This window comes from Sminthopsis crassicaudata, chromosome 4, assembly GCF_048593235.1.
Source record: "Sminthopsis crassicaudata isolate SCR6 chromosome 4, ASM4859323v1, whole genome shotgun sequence".
Taxonomy (NCBI): Eukaryota; Metazoa; Chordata; class Mammalia; order Dasyuromorphia; family Dasyuridae; genus Sminthopsis; species Sminthopsis crassicaudata.
Genome location: NC_133620.1, coordinates 27,750,669 through 27,770,660, shown reverse-complemented (window position 1 = coordinate 27,770,660; position 19,992 = coordinate 27,750,669). Strand labels below are relative to the sequence as shown.

Sequence of the window (19,992 nt, the reverse complement as noted above, 5' to 3'; positions counted from 1 at the left end):
CTGCCTTCGCCGAGGCAGGACAGAACTAATGCCCCAGCGGGCCTGGAGAAAGTACGCTGAAGACAGTCCAGTGATGATGAACCCCTACTGCAGGCTGAATGCGGTGGGAAGACCTGAGTGGGACTTAGAGGGAGCAAGATTGGGAGGAACTGAAGGAAGAGGAGTTGGTAAGAAGGAAATCTGGGCCAAGGAGAAACACGAAGCAGAGGAAAGGTGCCAGCAGAGAAGGACAGAATGTGGTCAGTTCACAAACCCAGCCAATCACAGGGTAACCATTTCCTCCAAAGCTCCTTCCCTTATGAAATATGAGGCCAGGGAATCAGGCAGGCCCCGCCTCCAGGGCCCAGAAGGCCATCAGGTCTCTGCCCAGAGCCACAGAGGCATGCAGAAGGCTGCTAGCATCTCCACCAAACAGAGTGTAGCTGCTGGGCAGGACTACCCTTCCTAGCTTTGGGTAACCCGTTAGCCTTTGGCAAGGCCCTCAGATCCTCTAAGGAATCAGGAACCTTGGAAGGAGCCCCCAAACCATGACACTGAATCTGGATGCCAGCCCTTGGTGACTCCCTGTCAGGGTACCACTCTGAGGCAGACCCCTCTTCCACACTGCAAAGGAGTCGGGAAGCGGGCCTGAAGGGACAAGATGGAGCCTGCTGCCACCTTCTGCTATAACTAGCTTGATAGCTCCATGAATGGGAGGACTTAAAAAGCAGAGCTCATTGAAAACTGAAAGAGGGAGGGATCCCACAGCCTGAGCTGGGGATGAGTCACCCAGAGCTGCTTAAAATAAAAGTGCTGCACTCATAAGGAGGCGGCTCGAAATGAGCAGGAGTAAAAATAGCCACCGTGGGCGACCCTGTGCTACATGCCAGCCCTTGTCGTACGCCAGCGGGCTGTTTTCGTCTTCTGCTCCTTCTGGCCGAGGCAGCCCCGAGGGGCCCGCCCCCAAGAGTCGGTGCCTTTTCCTGCTCTGGAGGCTCAGAAATGGCTATGAGTGAGGAGCCCATGGAGCTGACCCTGGGCTTGTGTTGCTGAAGGGACCTCTGCCAGCCCACAGCCCAGGGAGTCTTAATCGGAATGTTTTCTCCTTGTAATCCCATTTACTTTGTTTTACTCATGAAAAACATGATTCAGGAGTCCGTAGGTTTCACCAAGGTGCCAAAGGAGAGTCCAGGGCAGAGAAAAAGTGAAAACCTCTGGACTTGGTCTCAGCGCCTCATTTTACAGATGAGAAAACTGAAACCAGCAAGGTGAAGTAACCGGCCTGAGAAGCCTTGGGCAGAAGGTAAAGGACAGCAGGTGGCGTGACGCCAAAACTGGCCTCTGAGGGCCTCGAGGCGAAGGGGGAAGCAGGCCCTATGGAACAATAGGGGAGGCTTTAGCGTGGAGGCAAAAGCACAGGGACCCCAGGTCCCCAGAGGGAGGCCCTCACCCAGCCAGACCCAAAGCCATCGGGCTGGGCCCCTCCTAACTCTGAGCTGGCCCTGGGAACTGCCCTGGCTCCATAACCAGGCCCCGGTGCCTGATGAATAGTGGGGCCGAGAAGGCCAGACCTGAGAAACAGAGAAGCTCCTCCTTGAAGCTTGGTTGATTTTCCCCTTGACCATTCCTCTTCTAGATGGCAATCTCGGAGGAAGCACAGCTGACAGGGAGGGCTTGTCCCCTCAGGGCCCACTCCTAGTCTGAGCACTCCAGGCCTGCACTGTGCCCAAATGTCAGACTCTGTTCAGCTCCGGGGGCACCAAATAAACCTAAGTTAAACACACCTGGATGCTCCCCTCCCTCGCTCACATAGGCTTGTTTTCTTAGTGAATTGTCAGCAAGGAAAGTCACCTTCTGAGGACCCAGGGAGCACCACCCACTCCCCAAACCTGGGGGGGACCCTGGGCAATGCCATTCTCCAACCCTGTGAACCAGATGGAACCCAGCATCCTTTGCTCTAGAGCCCCTGCTGCCTGGCCACAGCTGCTGGCTCTGCATCACACCCTCAGGTACAAGGTGCCAGCCCTTTCTGACAAAACAAATCAGAGTACTGCCCTCTCCTGCCCCACCTCCCCAATCTAGGCCAGAAGCAGCATCTCATCTTGGAGGAAGGGGTGCAGAGCAGAGCAGCTTTGGCTGCGTTTGAACACAGCATTTTAATATTTCATGCCAGAATCGCTGAATCTTTGATTTGGAAGAGATTGCAGAGACCAGAGTCCAGGCTGGGACCTGAGGCTATTTTAGTAAAAGGCAGTTTTTGAAAGTCCATGCAATAAAATAAGATATCATTAATAAAAGGTCTGTTCCTAGTATTCAATCTTGGTAAATCTAGGAGGACTTGGGAAGTGGAAAATGCCTTTTCAGTTTCTTTTGGTTTGGCTATCCCGTTTCAAACAGGATTCTTGTTTCTGTGACCTTTGGGGACCATCTTAGGGCGGCCCTTCAGACATTGGTCCTCTGAGGATGGCACTGACCTCAACTCTCTGTGCCTGGAAAGGACACTCCTGTCTCTGTCTTCAGAAAGGACATGCCTATGGCAACTTCAGGCTGATGGCTCAACTGCCAAATGAGCTGAGTTAAGTCAGATGACCATACCATATCACCTAATTTCATCTGCATTTCCTGAACTATCCAGACAAAAGGCTTTCTCCTGGCCTGGGCCTTCTCTTAGCTATAGGCAGGGAGCTCTAGAGCAGTGGAACCAAACCCCTTCTACCTGTTTGGTCATTTCTGTGATGTTTATCCAGACTTTGCTCAAGCCCAGGTCTCCAGATTCAATCTTCTCCAGCTGCTTTTGTTTGCGGAGGAGTTCTTCATTTAGTTTGGGGATCTCTTGGAATGAGCTTTTCTGATTAGATTCCACTAAAACCAAAAAGAAGAAGATCAGCAATAGCAGCCAGTAATCTCTGTGACCACAAAATGAGTGAATGTCCAACTACCTAAGTAGGGGAAGGACACGTACTGTTCTGTTCTCACCAAACACAGTGTGAAGAACATCTTCTATACTTGGGAGGACAGCAGGACTTATAAAGAGGAGGAGGAAGAGTCCAAGTCTTTAAAATGGGGGGTTCTGGTTTCAACTCTGCTACCTCCTCCCTGGGGGCATCTAGCCCATATATTCCCTCTTAGAGCCCCAACTTTCTAAAGTGTTAAGAGAGATAAAAATCTTTACCCTGCTGGACCCTGATCTGCTGAGATTATATCTATAGAAGCACCCTGTGTGCCCCAAAATACCACACAGATATTAGCTGGAAACAGTTCAACCCTCCAGGCCTTCCAAGGTGCACTATTCACATTTGGCATTTTTTTCACACTGTACTTAAGTTCAGAACAAAGGTGGGGAGCGCCATCCCTTTACCACATGACTAAGTTAAATCTTTCTAATCTTTTCCTCTCTAAAACCTTAAGCCTCTACTGTAATCTGTCTGCTCACCAGCCACACTGGTCCCTAATTATGCAGGGAGGGGACTGAGAAACTGTACACTGAGAACTCGACCAGCTCAAAGAAGATTTGGGCCTGGCTTGGGGGGAAGGATTTAGTTTAGGCATCAGGTTATCAAGAGGGCAGTTGGTAGGGCCTTGGACTTGGGAGTTATGACACTAAAGTCCTCTTTATTCCTCTTTTCATAAAGGATTTGGGGCCTAGACAATCTACACAATGAAGACAAGCTACGAGCTGCAGTTATACAGAGCTTTCTCTTTTAAGAGATTTTCAAGATTCCTGGGCTAGCAGGAGCCCTGGAGAACCTATATAGTTTCTACAACTTTAAGTGACAACATTCTACCCAAATGACACTCAAAATAGTATCTAAGACATACGAAACACATCCCCACCCCCTTCTCATATGCCAAGGCTGCTTGAACATTCATTATTACGCTAGCTCTTAACAAACTGCTATAATGAACCAGCCACTAATGTACTTTGAGGAAACACCTTCCTAAATCTTCATAGGGACTTGAAGCAAACTAGCAGATAGTGTGATAAGTGAACAAATTTAAGGGACAGAATTTCTGGGTAATAACCATTTTATTAGGCTAGTTAATAATCAATAAATTGGTGGTCAGTGGTTTCTCTTGCTCACCAAAGACCTCTAATCGAGGATACGTTAAAGACTTTTTGGAAAGGGAATTCCCAACAGGAGAAATCAACCCCGATTGGTAGATGTTAAAATGAGGTGGTGGTGGGCCAAAAGGATTCAGCTTCTCCTGCTGAAAATTCGAGTCAGTGCTCCCAGGCCTCTGGCCAGAGGAATCCATCTCTCCTTCATGAGCTCAGTCATCCTAAACCCGATTTGAGGGGGAGAGAGAGGCCTGTGCAAGGACACGGGCTTATCCTCAGAGAATTTACCTATATTAGATTCTGTTTATACTTCAAAGTAGCATCCTCAAGGATCCTGCCCAAGATGAGGAACATGTACCCCAAGGTTTAGGGCAATCTCCTCTACCTGTCATGCTCTTTGGACACTTAAGGGCTGGTGTCTGAATAAGGAAAAAAAAAAGCCTGGATCCTAATTAATATAATAAAAAATAATCATTTCTCTCAATAGAGAAAGGAGTTGAAAGTATTCAGGGAAGCTAAAGAAAGCCCAGGGGACAGGAGAAGGGAATCCCCCTGTGCTTTCCATTACCAGCAAACTTTAATAAGCCACATCAAGTGAGGGCTCCACATGGACAGCTCGGTAGAACAGCAAAGGACCAGGCTGGCAGCTGACAGTGGGAGCCTCGCCCAGCTGGGCATGAAGCAGCTGTTTCTCTGGGCGAGTTCTCCCCCACCCCCCAGTTTTGGTTTCTCATCTCTAACATGCAGGCCCTGAGCAGTAAGAGTACAAGGGTCACTTCCACCTTGGAGACGTGGGCCTCTCAAGTTAGTTGCCCTAAAGCAATGCAGCCTTGTGCTCCTTCTATCACCAGCACTCTTAGGCAGGCTTCATTTTAGACACAGGTGAGTAAAAATCAATGAACAAATTAAGCACTGACTGTGCGTCAAGCATTGACTGTGCATCAAGCACTGGGTTCACCAAAAGAAGAACATTTTCTGCTCTCCAGGAGCTCACCCTCCGTAGAAAGGGCCAGGAGACACAGGTGTCTGTACATATCCAAGCGATATGAGGCATGAGTACCTGGGAACGGGGTGGGGGTAGAGAAAGGTATACAGAGGGTCAGAACAGGGTTCACTGTGTGTATTTCCATTAATGGTAAAAAGCACTAGTATGCCCATTCCTTATCTTTCATGCCATGGTACAAAATCCCAATGAAAATGATGTGCTAATTCCAACACAAGTTATCTTCTCCTGAATTAAGCCAGCCAAGCTCCCTTCTTTCATATTAATCTGGATGTCTGCCTGTCCCTCCTCAGGACCAAGGGCTAGGAGGGCTCTCAGCAGACATCCTCCTCCTCATCTGGCAGGGAAATGAAAGTGGGCTGCCCAAAGTAACAGAGGAATCTGTATCCGAAGTGAGATGGAAGCCCAGGGCCACCATTTCTTTCCTTTGTCCCATGCTGCCCACTTTGAGGGTATCACATGCAGGCACACGGATAACTGCCTGGCTTGGTGGGGACTAGTGAGGCCACGCTGACCCTGATCCTGAGGCAACAAGGGTGTCCGTGGGCCAATGATGCTCTCATTTGGGGCCTGCCAAAGAGAGGCTCTAAATCACAGAATCTGAGACTTGGAAAGGGCATCAGTGGCCATCGTCCAAGTCATCACCAAAAGAGTCTTCACTAGAAAATATTGGACATAGGGACTTTGGACTTCTGGGGGGGAGGCTCATTTGTCTCAAGGCAGCCTCTTCTACTTCTGGATAGTTCTCACGGGTAGGGTGACTTTCCTGCCCCCAGCCTGCCAGACCCCACCCCATGGTTCCTGGGCTCACTCTCCCAAGCCGGGAAGACAAGGCCTCCTCTATAGGATGGCTCTTTAGATACTTGCACAGTCATCAAGCCCTATCTCTCTTCCAGGTCAAATGCCCCAACTTCTAACCAATCTCCATCTGTCACAGACTGAGGGCCCTTCATCAACCCGTTTGCCCACCTATGGAAATGTTTTAGCTTGCCAGTGTTCTTAGACAATGGTTCCCAGGCCTGAATATAATCCTTTGATGACATCTGGTTAGGACACAGGACAGAGAGACGCCCACTTCCCTGTTCCTGGAAGCTCCACCTGCCTTAATGCATTAGTTCTTTTGGCTGCCATATCTTCCTAGATGATTCTTGTTGACCTTATTATCCACTGAAAACCCCAGATCATTTTCAGAACAATCACTGCTACCTGTACCTCCCCTACCTTATACTGTGAGACTGACTTTAATACTCAAGTGTTTTACATTCATGCCCATGAGATTTCATTTTATTGAATTTGTGGGCAAGGTTCTAAAGTCTGTCACAGTCATTTTGGATCCTGACCCAGTCATCCAGTGGGTTGGTTAGCTCCCTCCCAGCTGAGTCATCTGCAAGTCTTAAGAGCAGGATTCGCATGCCTTTATCCCAGTCATTGATAAACATAAGGCAGCACAGGCCCCAGACGGGTCTCTGGAGGTCTCCACCAGAGAACTCCCACTGTGTGAACAGCTGTCCTTTGAGTAAAGACACCTTGCCAGTTCTGAACCCACCTGACTTACTGGCTCCCCACCTCCCCATCTTCACCAGAAGAGTGAGACAACCAAAGGACTCCTCCCAGTTTGGGGCTCTCCGGCAAGAAGCCGAGCCCAGGACCGTGGCAGGCCCTGCAGGACCCTCAGTGTGGCCTCCTAAGGAAGGAGAAGCAGTACTCTGGCTAAGTACACAGGAGGAAGTGCAAGCAACAAGCCCCAATGACTAATTCATGAGATTTCAACACCAAGAACACCTCATGCAACATTGATGCAGGGAAGATTCCCAGCAGCCCACTGCGGAGTCTTCCTCGACCCACCAGGAACCCCTGGGCATGCTGGGGAGACCGTCAATCCAGAGGCTCTTTCAGGCAAACAACCCCACCCTAGCGTCTGAGTAAATGCCATTAAAGGACGCTCCAGGGAGCCCCAATCTGCCATCTAAGCACTTGCTGGGGAGGTCCTGGGGATGGGGATCCTGGGAGGGCCCGAGGGCTGGTCTCTTGCCTGAGGGGGAGCCCAAGGAGGCTCCCTACGTCAGACCTCTCTGCCCCCATGGGACATCTGTCACAGGCTGCGCCTTGTTCTGTTCCAGGCCAGCACTGAGTCCTATAGAGATGGCTGTCGCTTCTAGCTGAGGAGTGACCGACCGCCGAGGGGCAGAGGCAGGACCCAGGGAACCCACCGAAAATCCCACCATCTCCAAGAGGCCTTTCTCCATTCCCCTTTCTCCGGACCACTTCCAACTATCTGTGGCTTATGTGATTGCCTGAGGCTGAGCGCTCCCAGAGGCAGGGCCCAAGCTTCTGCCTTTCTTTGTATCCCCATCACTCAGGAGAGTGCCCGGCACACAGCAGGTGCTTAATACAAGCTTATCTATGGGTTTTTTTTTTTAATGATACATGGACAGGGAGAGGCTTTGGCTTCCCAGGAAGTCCTGAGGAGAGACAAACAACTCCTCTTACTTAGGATCCACAGCCAATGTCTGTATTGAAATTTAGATGGAACTAATTACTGAAGTAGACTTAAAATCAAAAGCAAAAGTTTTAAAGACTAAGGAGGAGGTGCAGAAGAGGAATTAGCAGGATTTCCTGGATCCTTAAGCTCTGGCTCTGATTGCTCTCTCTTTTCTCCTGTAATTTAAGTCAACAGTCACTGCTTAGGTACCTACTGTGTGCAAAGCAGCGTGAGGCCCCAGAGAAGTGGGGGAAACAGTCTGGTCTGGAGGTCTTTATGGAAGCCCAGCTGGGCAGGCTTCCCTGTCCACTTCCTTACCATCCCAAGGCCACAACTGCAGGCTCGGGTTTTTCCCTATTCACCTCCAAGAAGGGAAACAACCTAAGGATGAATATATTCCCTTACAAACAAAACACCCCACGTGATGGCAAACACCCGGTGGAGCTCCTGCAGCAAAGCCCACCACGTCACCACGCGCACCCCGCAATCACGGGTCGGGAAGGTTCGAAAAACACCCTCTGCGGCTGGGATCGGGACTCCCGGTTAGACTGATGCACATCAGAGCCACTAGCAACTGCTCATCACACTCCACAAGGACGCCGAGCGAGAGGGTCTAAAAAGGATAATTAACTCAAATGTAAAGCTCTCTCCTCATCAGCTATTCTACAGGAGATGAGGAGAGTGGGTCAGATGGATGCAGACTCTCAAGCAAACAGCAACAAGTCCCCTGAGTCCCTGGCCAGGAGGGCCCCGAGCCGCCCTCAGTGTTCTCCCCTCCAGGAAGGGCCTCTGTTGTTTGGGACAGTCTGGGAGCCTGAAAACGACTTTGAAGTAGAAGCGCTGCAGGAGGGCGGGAGCCGCCAGCATGAGGCAGGAGCCGCCAGCGTGGGGCAGGAGCCGCCAGCATGAGGCAGGAGCCGCCAGCGTGGGGCAGGAGCCTCCGGCGTGGGGCAGGAGCCCCGTGGAGCAGGACCTCCGGACCTCCGGCGTGGGGCAGGAGAGCGGGAGCCGCCCGCCGGGTGTGGGGCAGGAGGGCGGGAGCCGCCAGCATGAGGCAGGAGCCGCCAGCGTGGGGCAGGAGCCGCCAGCGTGGGGCAGGAGCCGCCAGCGTGGGGCAGGAGCCTCCGGGCAAGAGAGTGGGAGCCGCCCGCCGGGTGTGGGGCAGGAGGGCGGGAGCCGCTGGGTGTGGGGCAGGAGCCGCCAGGTGTGGGGCAGGAGGGCGGGAGCCGCCAGCATGAGGCAGGAGCCGCCAGCGTGGGGCAGGAGCCTCCGGCGTGGGGCAGGAGCCCCGTGGAGCAGGACCTCCGGACCTCCGGTGTGGGGCAGGAGAGCGGGAGCCGCCCGCCGGGTGTGGGGCAGGAGGGCGGGAGCCGCCAGCGTGGGGCAGGAGCCTCCGGGCAAGAGAGTGGGAGCCGCCCGCCGGGTGTGGGGCAGGAGGGCGGGAGCCGCTGGGTGTGGGGCAGGAGCCGCCAGTGTGGGGCAGGAGGGCGGGAGGCGCCAGGCATGGGGCAGGAGCCGCCAGTGTGGGGCAGGAGGCGCCCCCTGAGGCCTGCAGGCGAGCTCGGCTCTGGCGGCCTCCTTCTTCGAGGAGGTTGCCAGGGTAGTTGTGGTGCTTATGATCTGTCAGGGTAAGGGGTCAGCTCCCAGCTAGCCTAAATATGGGGTGTGTTCTATTTCTAGACCATCTGGTAACAGGCTGGAGGCCCGTCTGCTGCAAGCCCCCCTCTCAGGCGAGTCTCTGAGGGGATGTTCTGGCTGAGTCAGACTTTCCAGGCCAGGCCACCTTCAGACCCCCCCCAACATGGCGGCGCCCGCTTACAGCCGCCTGCCTCACGGGCGCCTCTCTTGTGCCAGGCAAGCCCTCGGTTCCCTCCCAGAGGAGGGCGGCGTGCCCAAGGCCCAGGGGCGCTCCTGTGATCCCAGCGTGGGGGCTGTCCCGCCCGCCCCTAAGCCTCCATAAATGAACAAGTAATAAACTGAACGGTTTCCCGGTAAAACATGCTCCTTTCTGAGACTGCCTGTCAGCACGGCAGGTGCCATCCCCAAGCTAACTGCACCCTGTAAAAGATCGTCATGAACAAGCACAGTCTACGGGGGCTGGGAGGGCGGCTGACCCAGTGAACCAAAACCACTGACCCGCGTTTCCCTGCTTCGGCCCAGGAGCTCGTTAGTTTTAAAGTTTCCTTGCTCACACACGCGCAGAGCTGTCACTCGTGTCCTGACCTCCATTTTCACCCAATAGAACCCTCTCTTATAATCCACCCGGAGCGTGGCAAAAGCACTGACCCCTCTGGTGGCCCCGCCCCCCCTGCGCCCACAGCCCACCACTCGGATCTCCTGAGAAGCTCTGGAAAGTTCTAAGCCTGTATTTCTCTCTCGTGGGGCTCAGTCCTGGAGGGTCATTCCTCCCTCAGGGCGGCTCAAAGACCCTGAAAGGCCGGTAAGGGGAGTGGACACCCCTGCCCCTCCAGAGGCGGGGAGGCCTTGCCCAGGTCGGAGAAGACCTTCCTGCCGTGGCTCCGCGGCATCCCCTCACCCTCCTGGGAGGCTCCCTGGGGCTCGGACCCCTCCTCCCCCGGGCTCTCTGGCCGCCGGACGCTTCCGCTCTCTCGGCTCGCCCTCGGAGGGGGGCCGGTGTGCCCCCCGTACTTACGGCTCCGGAACTGATCCTTGAGGGCATCCAGGTCCTCCTTCAGGGCCACCTGCATCCACACCAGGCCCACGCAGGCCACCACGCAGGCGGCCAGCACCACGAAGGTGCACAGGGGGTAGCAGACCTTGCAGCAGCGGAAATAGTCCCCTCTGAAAAGAAGCCGGAGGAAGGGTCAGCCCGGCCCGCGCCACCTGCTCCGGAACCCGGCCCGGGTCCTGCGGGGGCTGGGCCCTGCACCCGAAAAAGCCTCCTTTCTAACACCTTTGCGAGAGGGCGTGAGCGACCCGGGGGGTGGGGGTGGGGTGCCAAAGACCCGGGTTCAAATCTTGCCCGAAAAAAGCACCTGGGGCAGGTGCGGCTTCCGCGTCCCCCCTTCCCCTTCCGGGGTCCCACAGGCCGTTGCTCTCCGGGCTCCCGCTGCTGTAATCCCTCACGTCTCACCCCCTCTCCTGACTTGTGAAGTCCCATACATGGCCTTAGGGACCTCTGCCGGACTGGAGACGGAGTCTCCCTCGGTCTCTAGAAGCCTCCTCCGCCCCTCCCCCATCACACCCCTCCCCCCTCCCGCTGCGCAGCGCCCCTTCCCACCTGGCGAAGCGCGCGCGGGCGCCCCCTACTCCTCCGCCGGCGCCGCGCTCGTCCTCGTCCTCGTCGTCCTCGTCCTCGTCCTCCGAACTGGACGCGGAGCCCGAGGCGGGCGGCTCGGTGCGCAGCAGCCGGTGGCCCGCGGCGCCCTTCCAGGCCCGGCGGCTGCGGCGGCTGCGGCCGCGCCCGTCCCCGGGGCCCAGGCCAATGAGCGCGTTCAGCTCCTTGCGCTTCTTCATCTTCTTGGGCGGCGTGAGGGGGCCGCCCGGGGCCGAGCAGCAGCCGCCGGGCTCCAGCGCGGCCCGGCCGGGGGGACGCGGAGGGTCGGCGTGGGCGGGCGTTCCGGGGCCGCTCAGCCGCTCTGCTCCCTCGGCGCCTCCGGCTGCGGCTCCCGCGCGCGTTCGGCCTCGGGCGGCCGCGGGCTCCGCTCCCAGCCCATGGCCCCGGCCCCGGCCCGGCCCCGACGCTCCTCCCCCAGGGCCGCGGAGTCCAACCTCCTGCCAGCAACGAGCAAGCGTATTGGTCGTATGAAGTGACGTCACGAGGGTGCGAGCGCGCGGGCGGAGCTTCCTTAAAGAGTCCGCGTATCCCGTTCCTGAACCCCAAGCGCTCCTGGACGTGACACGGGGAGCTGCGTAGGGAGAAAGACGCCAGCGTTTGTAGCTCCTGCTTTGTGCAGTCTGCGCTAAGCTCCCGGGGAGCCCCACACTCTTCTGGGCTGGAAGAGGCCCCTGTCCATCCCCTGCCCATGATACAGATGGGGAAACTGAGGCCCCTGTCCGTGCCCCTTCCCGTGATACAGATGGGGAAACTGAGGCCCCTGTCCATCCCCTGCCCATGATACAGATGGAGAAACTGAGGCCCCTGTCCGTGCCCCTTCCCGTGATACAGATGGGGAAACTGAGACCCCTGTCCGTGTCCTTTCTCGTGATACCAGATGGGGAAACTGAGGCCCCTGTCCGTGTCCTTTCTCGTGATACCAGATGGGGAAACTGAGGCCCCTGCCCATCCCCTTCCCGTGATACAGATGGGGAACTGAGACCCCTGTCCTTGTCCTTTCTCGTGATACCAGATGGGGAAACTGAGGCCCCTGTCTGTGCCCCTTCCCATGATACAGATGGGGAACTGAGACCCCTGTCCGTGTCCTTTCTCGTGATACCACATGGGGAAACTGAGGCCCCTGTCTGTGCCCCTTCCCGTGATACAGATGGGGAAGCTGAGGCCCCTGTCCGTGCCCCTTCCCGTGATACAGATGGGGAAACTGAGGCCCGGAAGCTAAAACCTCTGGCCCACAGTCCTCAGGGTAAGGGAAGAGGCGACCCCCGGGTCCGTGCCACCGCACAGGTGGGGAGGCTGAGCTCCCGCTGGTGAAGCCCCCAGCCAGGGCTTTCTCCTGCTCCGGCCTGTCAGGCCTCCAGCCTCAGCCCGGTTTCCACCTCTGTACAAGCAAGTGCTCCAGAGGAGCCGGCGGGCCGTTACGGAGCTCTAGGGGGCGTGTGCCGGGCGCCGGCGGGCACGTGCGGAATCTCTGGGGGAGACTGAAGCCCGTGAACAGACGGGCGGAGCGTGAAAGGCACCTGCGGGGGTCTCCCGGCCTCGGCGGAGGAGGAGGTGCTGGTGAAGGACCCCCCCAGCCTGGCCCAGGGACCCCCGAAGGAGCGCTCAGTCACTGCTTCCGCGTTGCGCTCGTTGTCCGGGAGAACGGCTACAGCCCGGAGAGCGGCGGGAGGGCCCCGGGCCCCAACCTGGGAGGGAGCCGGAGCGTCCTGACTCCCAGCCCGCGGCGTCGGGCTCCAGAGTCCCCAGGATGACCTCATTCCATGACCCAAGTCATCAGAGGACTGGGAGGGGCCGAGCGGGGAAATAGATGCGCCGCGGCGGGGGAGAGCTGTGATTATGCCGGTGGCGGCGCCCCTCCCCCCTCTCCGGGACGGGGACAGGGCGGGGCAGCGGGGAGCGGGCCCGGGGTCCCGGCTGAGGACGGTGGCGCCCTCGGGATGGGGACAGAGCGGGGAGCGGGCCCGGGGTCCGGGCTGAGGACGGTGGCGCCCTCGGGACGGGACAGGGCGGGGCAGCGGGGAGCGGGCCCGGGGTCCCGGCTGAGGACGGTGGCGCCCTCGGGACGGGGACAGAGCGGGGAGCGGGCCCGGGGTCCGGGCTGAGGACGGTGGCGCCCTCGGGACGGGGACAGAGCGGGGAGCGGGCCCGGGGTCCGGGCTGAGGACGGTGGCGCCCCCCGGATGGGGACAGGGCGGGGCAGCGGGGAGCGGGCCCGGGGTCCGGGCTGAGGACGGTGGCGCCCTCGGGACGGGACAGGGCGGGGCAGCGGGGAGCGGGCCCGGGGTCTGGGCTGAGGACGGTGGCGCCCTCGGGACGGGGACAGAGCGGGGAGCGGGCCCGGGGTCCGGGCTGAGGACGGTGGCGCCCTCGGGACGGGGACAGAGCGGGGAGCGGGCCCGGGGTCCGGGCTGAGGACGGTGGCGCCCCCCGGATGGGGACAGGGCGGGGCAGCGGGGAGCGGGCCCGGGGTCCGGGCTGAGGACGGTGGCGCCCTCGGGACGGGACAGGGCGGGGCAGCGGGGAGCGGGCCCGGGGTCTGGGCTGAGGACGGTGGCGCCCTCGGGACGGGGACAGAGCGGGGAGCGGGCCCGGGGTCCGGGCTGAGGACGGTGGCGCCCTCGGGACGGGGACAGAGCGGGGAGCGGGCCCGGGGTCCGGGCTGAGGACGGTGGCGCCCTCGGGACGGGGACAGAGCGGGGAGCGGGCCCGGGGTCCGGGCTGAGGACGGTGGCGCCCCCCGGATGGGGACAGAGCGGGGAGCGGGCCCGGGGTCTGGTCTGAGGACGGTGGCGCCCTCGGGACGGGGACAGAGCGGGGAGCGGGCCCGGGGTCCGGGCTGAGGACGGTGGCGCCCCCCGGATGGGGACAGGGCGGGGCAGCGGGGAGCGGGCCCGGGGCCCGGGCTGAGGACGGTGGCGCCCTCGGGACGGGACAGGGCGGGGCAGCGGGGAGCGGGCCCGGGGTCCCGGCTGAGGACGGTGGCGCCCTCGGGACGGGGACAGAGCGGGGAGCCCGGCTTCCAGGGCAGCGCTGGGGGGTCGGTGTCTGCATCAGGACCCCTGTCTCAGAGACGCGGCCGGCCCCTTCGCCCATTCCAAGAACGGATGCCCGGCCTGAGAGGCTACTTTGCCCACAGGGAGGACGGCGGGAAATCGTACCCGTGGTCTCCTGAGTTACGCATCTTGGGGGCTGAGGCCTTTGCTTGGCCAAGCGGAGCCCTGGCTTCCCCCGCGTTAAGGAGGCGTTAATAAGTGCTTGTGGCTGGTTTAATAATTACACATCATCCTATCCAATGGATCCATTTTACAGCTGGGTAAATTGAAGCTCTGGGATTGGCCCAGGTCCTGTGGGTATAAAGTAGCCCAGCTGGGAATCAAACCAAAGCTTCTCTGCTTCCAGATGCTGCCAGAACTGGGTCCCCAGCACTGGCCTCTTGCCAGCAGCTGGTGCAGACTGCAAACTATGATGCTGGGCAAACTCAGGCCTTTGACCTGTGGCTGAGTCCGTCATCTGGCTAGCGTGTTGGCATCCCAGGCCGCTGGCAGCAGCCTCCCTTGCCTTCCAGCCCTCTTTCTCCAACACTGCTCATCTCACCCCCTGAAACCCTCCCCAGGAGAAAAAAGGCTTTGCCCCATGCACAGATCTAGACAGGGCCACCAGCCTGACCCAGCTACCCCCACCGCCCCCAAAGCCTGCAGAGCCAGTGGAAAACATTCTGCCAAAGACTTCACTACCTCTGCGGACGCTGCTCATCACCACTTCTGTCTTGTTTTCCTCCATTCTCTGTTTACTGCCCTTTCATGAACTTCACTCTTATTTTTAAAATTTCACTCATGTCTTATTTTTCTAATTACATGTAAAAGTAGTTTTCAACATTCATTTTTTCTTCCTTCCTCCCTTTCCTCTCCCCAATATAGCAAACAATCTGATATAGGTCACACATGTACAGTCCTTATAAACATTTCCATATTTGTCATATTGTGACAGGAAAATTAAAACAAAAGGGGAAAACCATGAGAAAGAAAAAGCAAACAGGGGCAGCTAGATGGTGCAGTGGGTAGAGCACCAGCCCTGAAGTCAGGAGGACCGGAGTTCAAATCTGGTCTCAGACACTTAACACTTCCTAGCTGTGTGACCCTGGACAAGTCACTTAACCCCAGCCTCAGAAAAAGAAAAAAGAAAAAGCAAACAAACAAAAAAAAAAAAAGGTGAAAACACTATGCTTTGATCCACAGTCAGTCTCCACAGTTCTCCCTGTGGATGTGGATGGCATTTTCTGCCCCTACTCTACTGGAATTCTCTTGAATCACTTTATGGCCAAGAAAAATTAAGTCTAGCATAATGACTTCTATTTTTAAAAGTACAGTGCACAAAACTCCTGGAGTCTGAGGTGGTAGTTGGCCCTGGGGACCCAGTCTGTACTCCCCAAGTGCTGCATTGTGGGAAGGGGCTCAGAGAGGAGTCATTTTTTTTTTTTTTTTTTTTTTTGTCCTGAGGCTGGGATTAAGTGCCTTGCCCAGGGTCACATAGCTAGGAAGTGTTAAGTGTCTGAGATCCGATTTGAACTCCGGTCCTCCTGAATTCAAGGCTGGTGCTCTATCCACTGCGCCACCTAGCTGTCCCAAAAGGTCATTTTTAAAGGCATTTAGATTGTGCAGTAGAGCTGGAGAGAAGAAAACCTGAGTTCAATTTCAGTCTCAGATCCATAGAAGCTGTGTAGCCCTGCTTGTCCCCTCTGGTTATCTCAAGTTTCTTTACCTGTAAAATGGCTAAAATAACAGTATCCATCTCCAGGCTTGTTGTGAAGATTAAATAAGATACTGTACATAAAATGCTTTGTTAACTTTAAAGTGCTACATAAATGATTTTTATTGTCCAATTGTATCGGATTCTCTGTGACCCAATTTGGGGTTTTCTTGGCAGAGATACTGGAGGGGGTGGTCATTTCCTTCAACTCATTTTACAGATGAGGAAACTGGGGAAAACAGAGTGATGTGATCCGTGGTCACACAACTGTTAAGTGTTTGAGACCAAATTTGAGCTTAGGAAGATGAATGTTTCTGACCTATCTACTCTACCACCTAACTGCCCCTAGATAAATGATAGATAGCTATTATTTCTTATGGCATAATATTCCATTAATTAATTAATTCCATTAATTTGCCATTATTGGCATATTTTATAATTTTCATACCCATTCCCCAATGAATGCACACCATTCCCCCCATTCTTTTTTCTTTTTTTTGTTTTTGTTTTTGTTGAGGCAATTGGGGTTGTGACTTGCCCAGGGTCACACAGCTAGGAAGTGTTAAGTGTCTGAGTCCAAATTTGAACTCGGGTCCTCCTGATGTCAGGGCTGGTGCTCTATCCATTGCACCACTAGCTACCCTCCCCCCATTCTTTATTATCACAAAGAAAGTTGTTCGGAACATTTTGCATATGTTAGTCTTTTGTTTTTGTCTTTGACCTCCTTGGGGCATATTCTGAGCCATAGGATTGCTGAGTCAAAGGGTATGGACAATTATAATTGTACACACACACACACACACACACACACACACACACACACACACAATTCCAAATTGTTATCCAGAAAACCATTCTGGAAAATTATAGAGAATAACCTGGGGGCAGGGGGGGAAGTTAATTCCCTGAGAATTGTGAGGGATGGGCTTCCCTCTTCACCATGGAAAGACTTAAATACATTTACAGAAGTTCAGTTGGCAGGTAAGGGAGGGCACTCTAGGATTCCATTGGAAGTGGGAGTAGCAGAGGAGGTGGGGAAATACTAGAGGAACTTTTCCCCAACAGGTGCCTCTCAGCCCTGGGGACCTCATAATGGCTGGCTCTTTTCCAAGCTGCAGGTGGTTGGGTTCCTGGAATTTCCCAGTCTCTCCCAGCCACCTGACTTTAGCTTCTATGTAAACAGCTGGGCCCAGATGTGAGGGAGGCTCTACAGCTCTACTAGAGGCAAAGACTGAATATGCCTGTAGTGAGGGGTGGAGGCAGGGAACCCCAGTTATATCAAGAACAATGGTCCTCTCCCCCAGAGGAAGTAGGAGCCTGGTTCCCACCATTATATCAGGATGACTATTGAAGGAATCCGGTCATTATTCTCCTCAATTGGACCCCAGGATTCTATTTCAATCTCAGCAGCTGACCAAGGAATGAGAGCAGGCAAGCAATGATGAGGCCATTCTATGAAGGGGCTGGCCATGTGTAACCGGGAGAAAGAAAGCACAGATAGGGACATGAGAAAACTTTCCAGTATCTGAAGAGTTGAATCTTAGAAAAGGGATCAGCCTTGTTCAGTTCAGTTTGGCGCCAGAGCCCAGACCCAGGAGAAGTGAAGGGAAGTTGTCAGGAGGCAGATTTAGCCCTGAGATCTGGAAAAACTAATAATGGACTGCTCCAAATGAGACTGTTACCTTGGCAAGTAAAAAGAAATGGCACGAGAGTAGAAAGGACAAGTTTTGGCAACAGATTGGATACTGGGGCTGGGTGCAAGAGAGGAACAGAGGAACATTTAAGATGCAGTCTTCTCAAATCCTCAAGTCTTCTCTAGATGCAACATTGCTTAGTCAAATCTCCATCTTTTTGGATATGGAGTTGGCTTGACTCTTTTTGAACTCCTCTAATCCCTATGGACAATCAAAATAGTGAAGTGATTAGAGAGTAATGCTGATGGGACTCTGGCCCAGCTTGTGAGCTGGCCCAGCTTATTCTTAGGAATTGCTAAAAGAAGCCTGATGTGGTGATATAGACACCTGATGATGGCAGGCACCAAAAGTTGGGGTTTGACCATGTGAAGAATCCACAATGGCCATTCTCTCTGGCAAAAGGTAGATTTATTTAGGGGAACAGATTATAGACAAAATGAAGGGATATAATAGATACCAGGAATGGTAAATATGAAACAGTGGGACAGCATAAGAAAGACATGTTCCTCAGTGAAACTCACAATTACCCAGTGGAAAGGAAACACCCAATGAGGTTAGAGGATTTCTGACAGGGCATGGAAAGGGGAGACTTCGCGAGACCCCTTATAGGGGGTGGGCTCTGGGGTTTGACTTAACTTGGATTTCTGATTGGATGAACTCCATGGAGCTAAATTGATTTTTATCAGTGCCTTTTCCCTTCTTGGCTCAGGGACCAATTATTTAGTTTCTCTCTATTCAATACACCATTTAGGACCTCATCAAGCCCATTCTGTTCCTATGGTCAACCAAGATGGGAACTCAAGTTTTCCTAGATTGTCTTGATTAGCATATTTGAGACAGCTTTGATTGGAACTCATTTTTCTCAGACTATCTTTATGACAGTCTCAACAATTCAATACATGTTATTTCTGCTCTCCACTCTTCTACTTTAAAAGTCATGTTTCCCCAAAAACAAGTTGCTCAATCACCGAAGACCCTGCCTTGCTTTGATATGGTTGGTTGAGTTTATGTGCTATTCATGTAACAAAATAGCAAATCTCCCAAAAAGCTATAAAGCTGTGCATAACCTTTTTTGATCCAGATATGTTTGTTGGTCAGTGAGAATCATATTTCTATATCTGGGCATAAAATTAGCATATCTTTAACATGAAGAACTAGATAAATGTGTCTATTCTTTGCTAAATTCTTTTGGAACTTAGCCTGTTTCAATTGGTGTTAAAATTACAATAACTTTGCCCCTTGACCAGGAAATGAATTCAAGCCTGCAAATTCTTTTGAGACACCTTGCAACACTGGTCTGTGACCTCAAACTATGGGGTCCTTTTGTCAACCTCAACATTTGGGGAGAGTGAAGCCTCCTCTGGCTTGATTCCCTCCTTTCAAGGTAAGTCTTCCGTTTTTTTTTTTTTCCTCCCACAATCTTATAGCTGGAACACTCAAAGCCAGTGGGAGAAGACTTGTCTGGGTCATCATAAGCTCCACACTCAGCAAATTTTCCTTGACTAGGGATGCTCAGACTAGGAATTTTTGTAATTTTTGGCAAAATTAACCTTTGCTACCCTTTCACCTTATTTGAGATGCCAGAGAAGATGAAGCACTACAGGATAGCTTTTGACAAAATTTTATGGCTTTTGGCAAAGATGGGACAGTCTTCTTTCATGTCTGTGTCTGTGTTTCTGTGCAGAATGTCTGTGTCATGTTTGTTCTGTGAGCTAGATTTTGTTACCTGGAAAGATTTAAAATGCAAACAACAAGAAAAAACCTCTATGCTATAGTTAGAATGCTGGGAAAATTTCTTTAAAAGTCTAACTTTTTTCCTTGGACTTCAGCTCTGGCCAAGCTGGGGGCTACACAAAAAATTAGCTAGTTAAAATTAAAATAACATCTTACTAGATTCTCAAAATTTTGACAGCCATGATTAAGAAGTTTAGCAATAAGTCATTTTAAGATTGCAAGAAAAATTCCTGAAACATTGGAAGTAATTCCAGAAATTTACCCTATTCTGGAAGAAAAGAAAAAGAAAAAACAAACCAGCTAAACAGCAACTTTTGCTAATCTTTCTTTGATTCCTATCTTGTCTGGAGCCCTCTTCTGCTCCTTTGAGAAAGCACCCCAGAAGGTTTTAAGGGACCCTGTCCACTCCACTCCCTGGAGTGGTCTTGAGTGTATTTCAGTTGTGGGGATTGCTAATAAGATCTATATAGCCTAAGTCCCTCTATTTGCTAACTCTTCTCATCTCAAATCAGATTAAAACTCAAATTCTGTTGAAATAGAAATAGAAGTATAAATAGGGGAAGCAACCATAGGGACCCCACACAACCTTGCCCAAATACTCCCCAACCCAGTTTTGAAGGAGTGGGGACAAGGTTCAATGGCCAGCATTCCCTGGGCCCTGGCTTCTGAAATTACCTCAAAGGGATATCCTGGCACTAGTCACCTCAGCTTTCAAGAGGTTCTGTCCAGGAACTTCCTGAGAAGGATCTGAGTATCCCTGGCATGGCAGTGTGAGGTGAGGGAGCCAGTCAGCCTCTGAATTTGGTAAGCTCACCATTCTCTGTTTCAATTATGGATATATATATATATATATATATATATATACATATATATATATATATATATATGCCGTGTAATTTATGGCAAATTATTTTATCTCTGTCCAGTTTTCTGATTTGTAAAAAGAGATAATTATTGTTGTGAAGATAACACGATTGCAAAAATGCTTAGCATAAA

General features: G+C 53.6%; 1 protein-coding gene across 3 annotated transcripts in view; it reads right to left on the bottom strand.

Moving 5' to 3' along the window:
• EFCAB14 (EF-hand calcium binding domain 14) overlaps positions 1-11,226 on the bottom strand; it is a 31,260-nt gene extending 20,034 nt beyond the window's left edge. Inside the window, exons 1-3 of one of the 3 annotated variants that reach the window (XM_074266027.1) lie at positions 10,766-11,226; positions 10,178-10,326; positions 2,696-2,841 (exon numbers count right to left, since the gene is read on the bottom strand). In XM_074266027.1, coding sequence (XP_074122128.1) covers positions 2,696-2,841; positions 10,178-10,326; positions 10,766-11,001 — 531 coding nt within the window. In that variant the 5' untranslated portion in view covers positions 11,002-11,226. The remainder of the gene's footprint in view (positions 1-2,695; positions 2,842-10,177; positions 10,327-10,765) is intronic. The other 2 variants (XM_074266026.1, XM_074266028.1) reach the window with 2 other exon arrangements.
• Between the last annotated feature and the right edge of the window lie 8,766 nt (positions 11,227-19,992).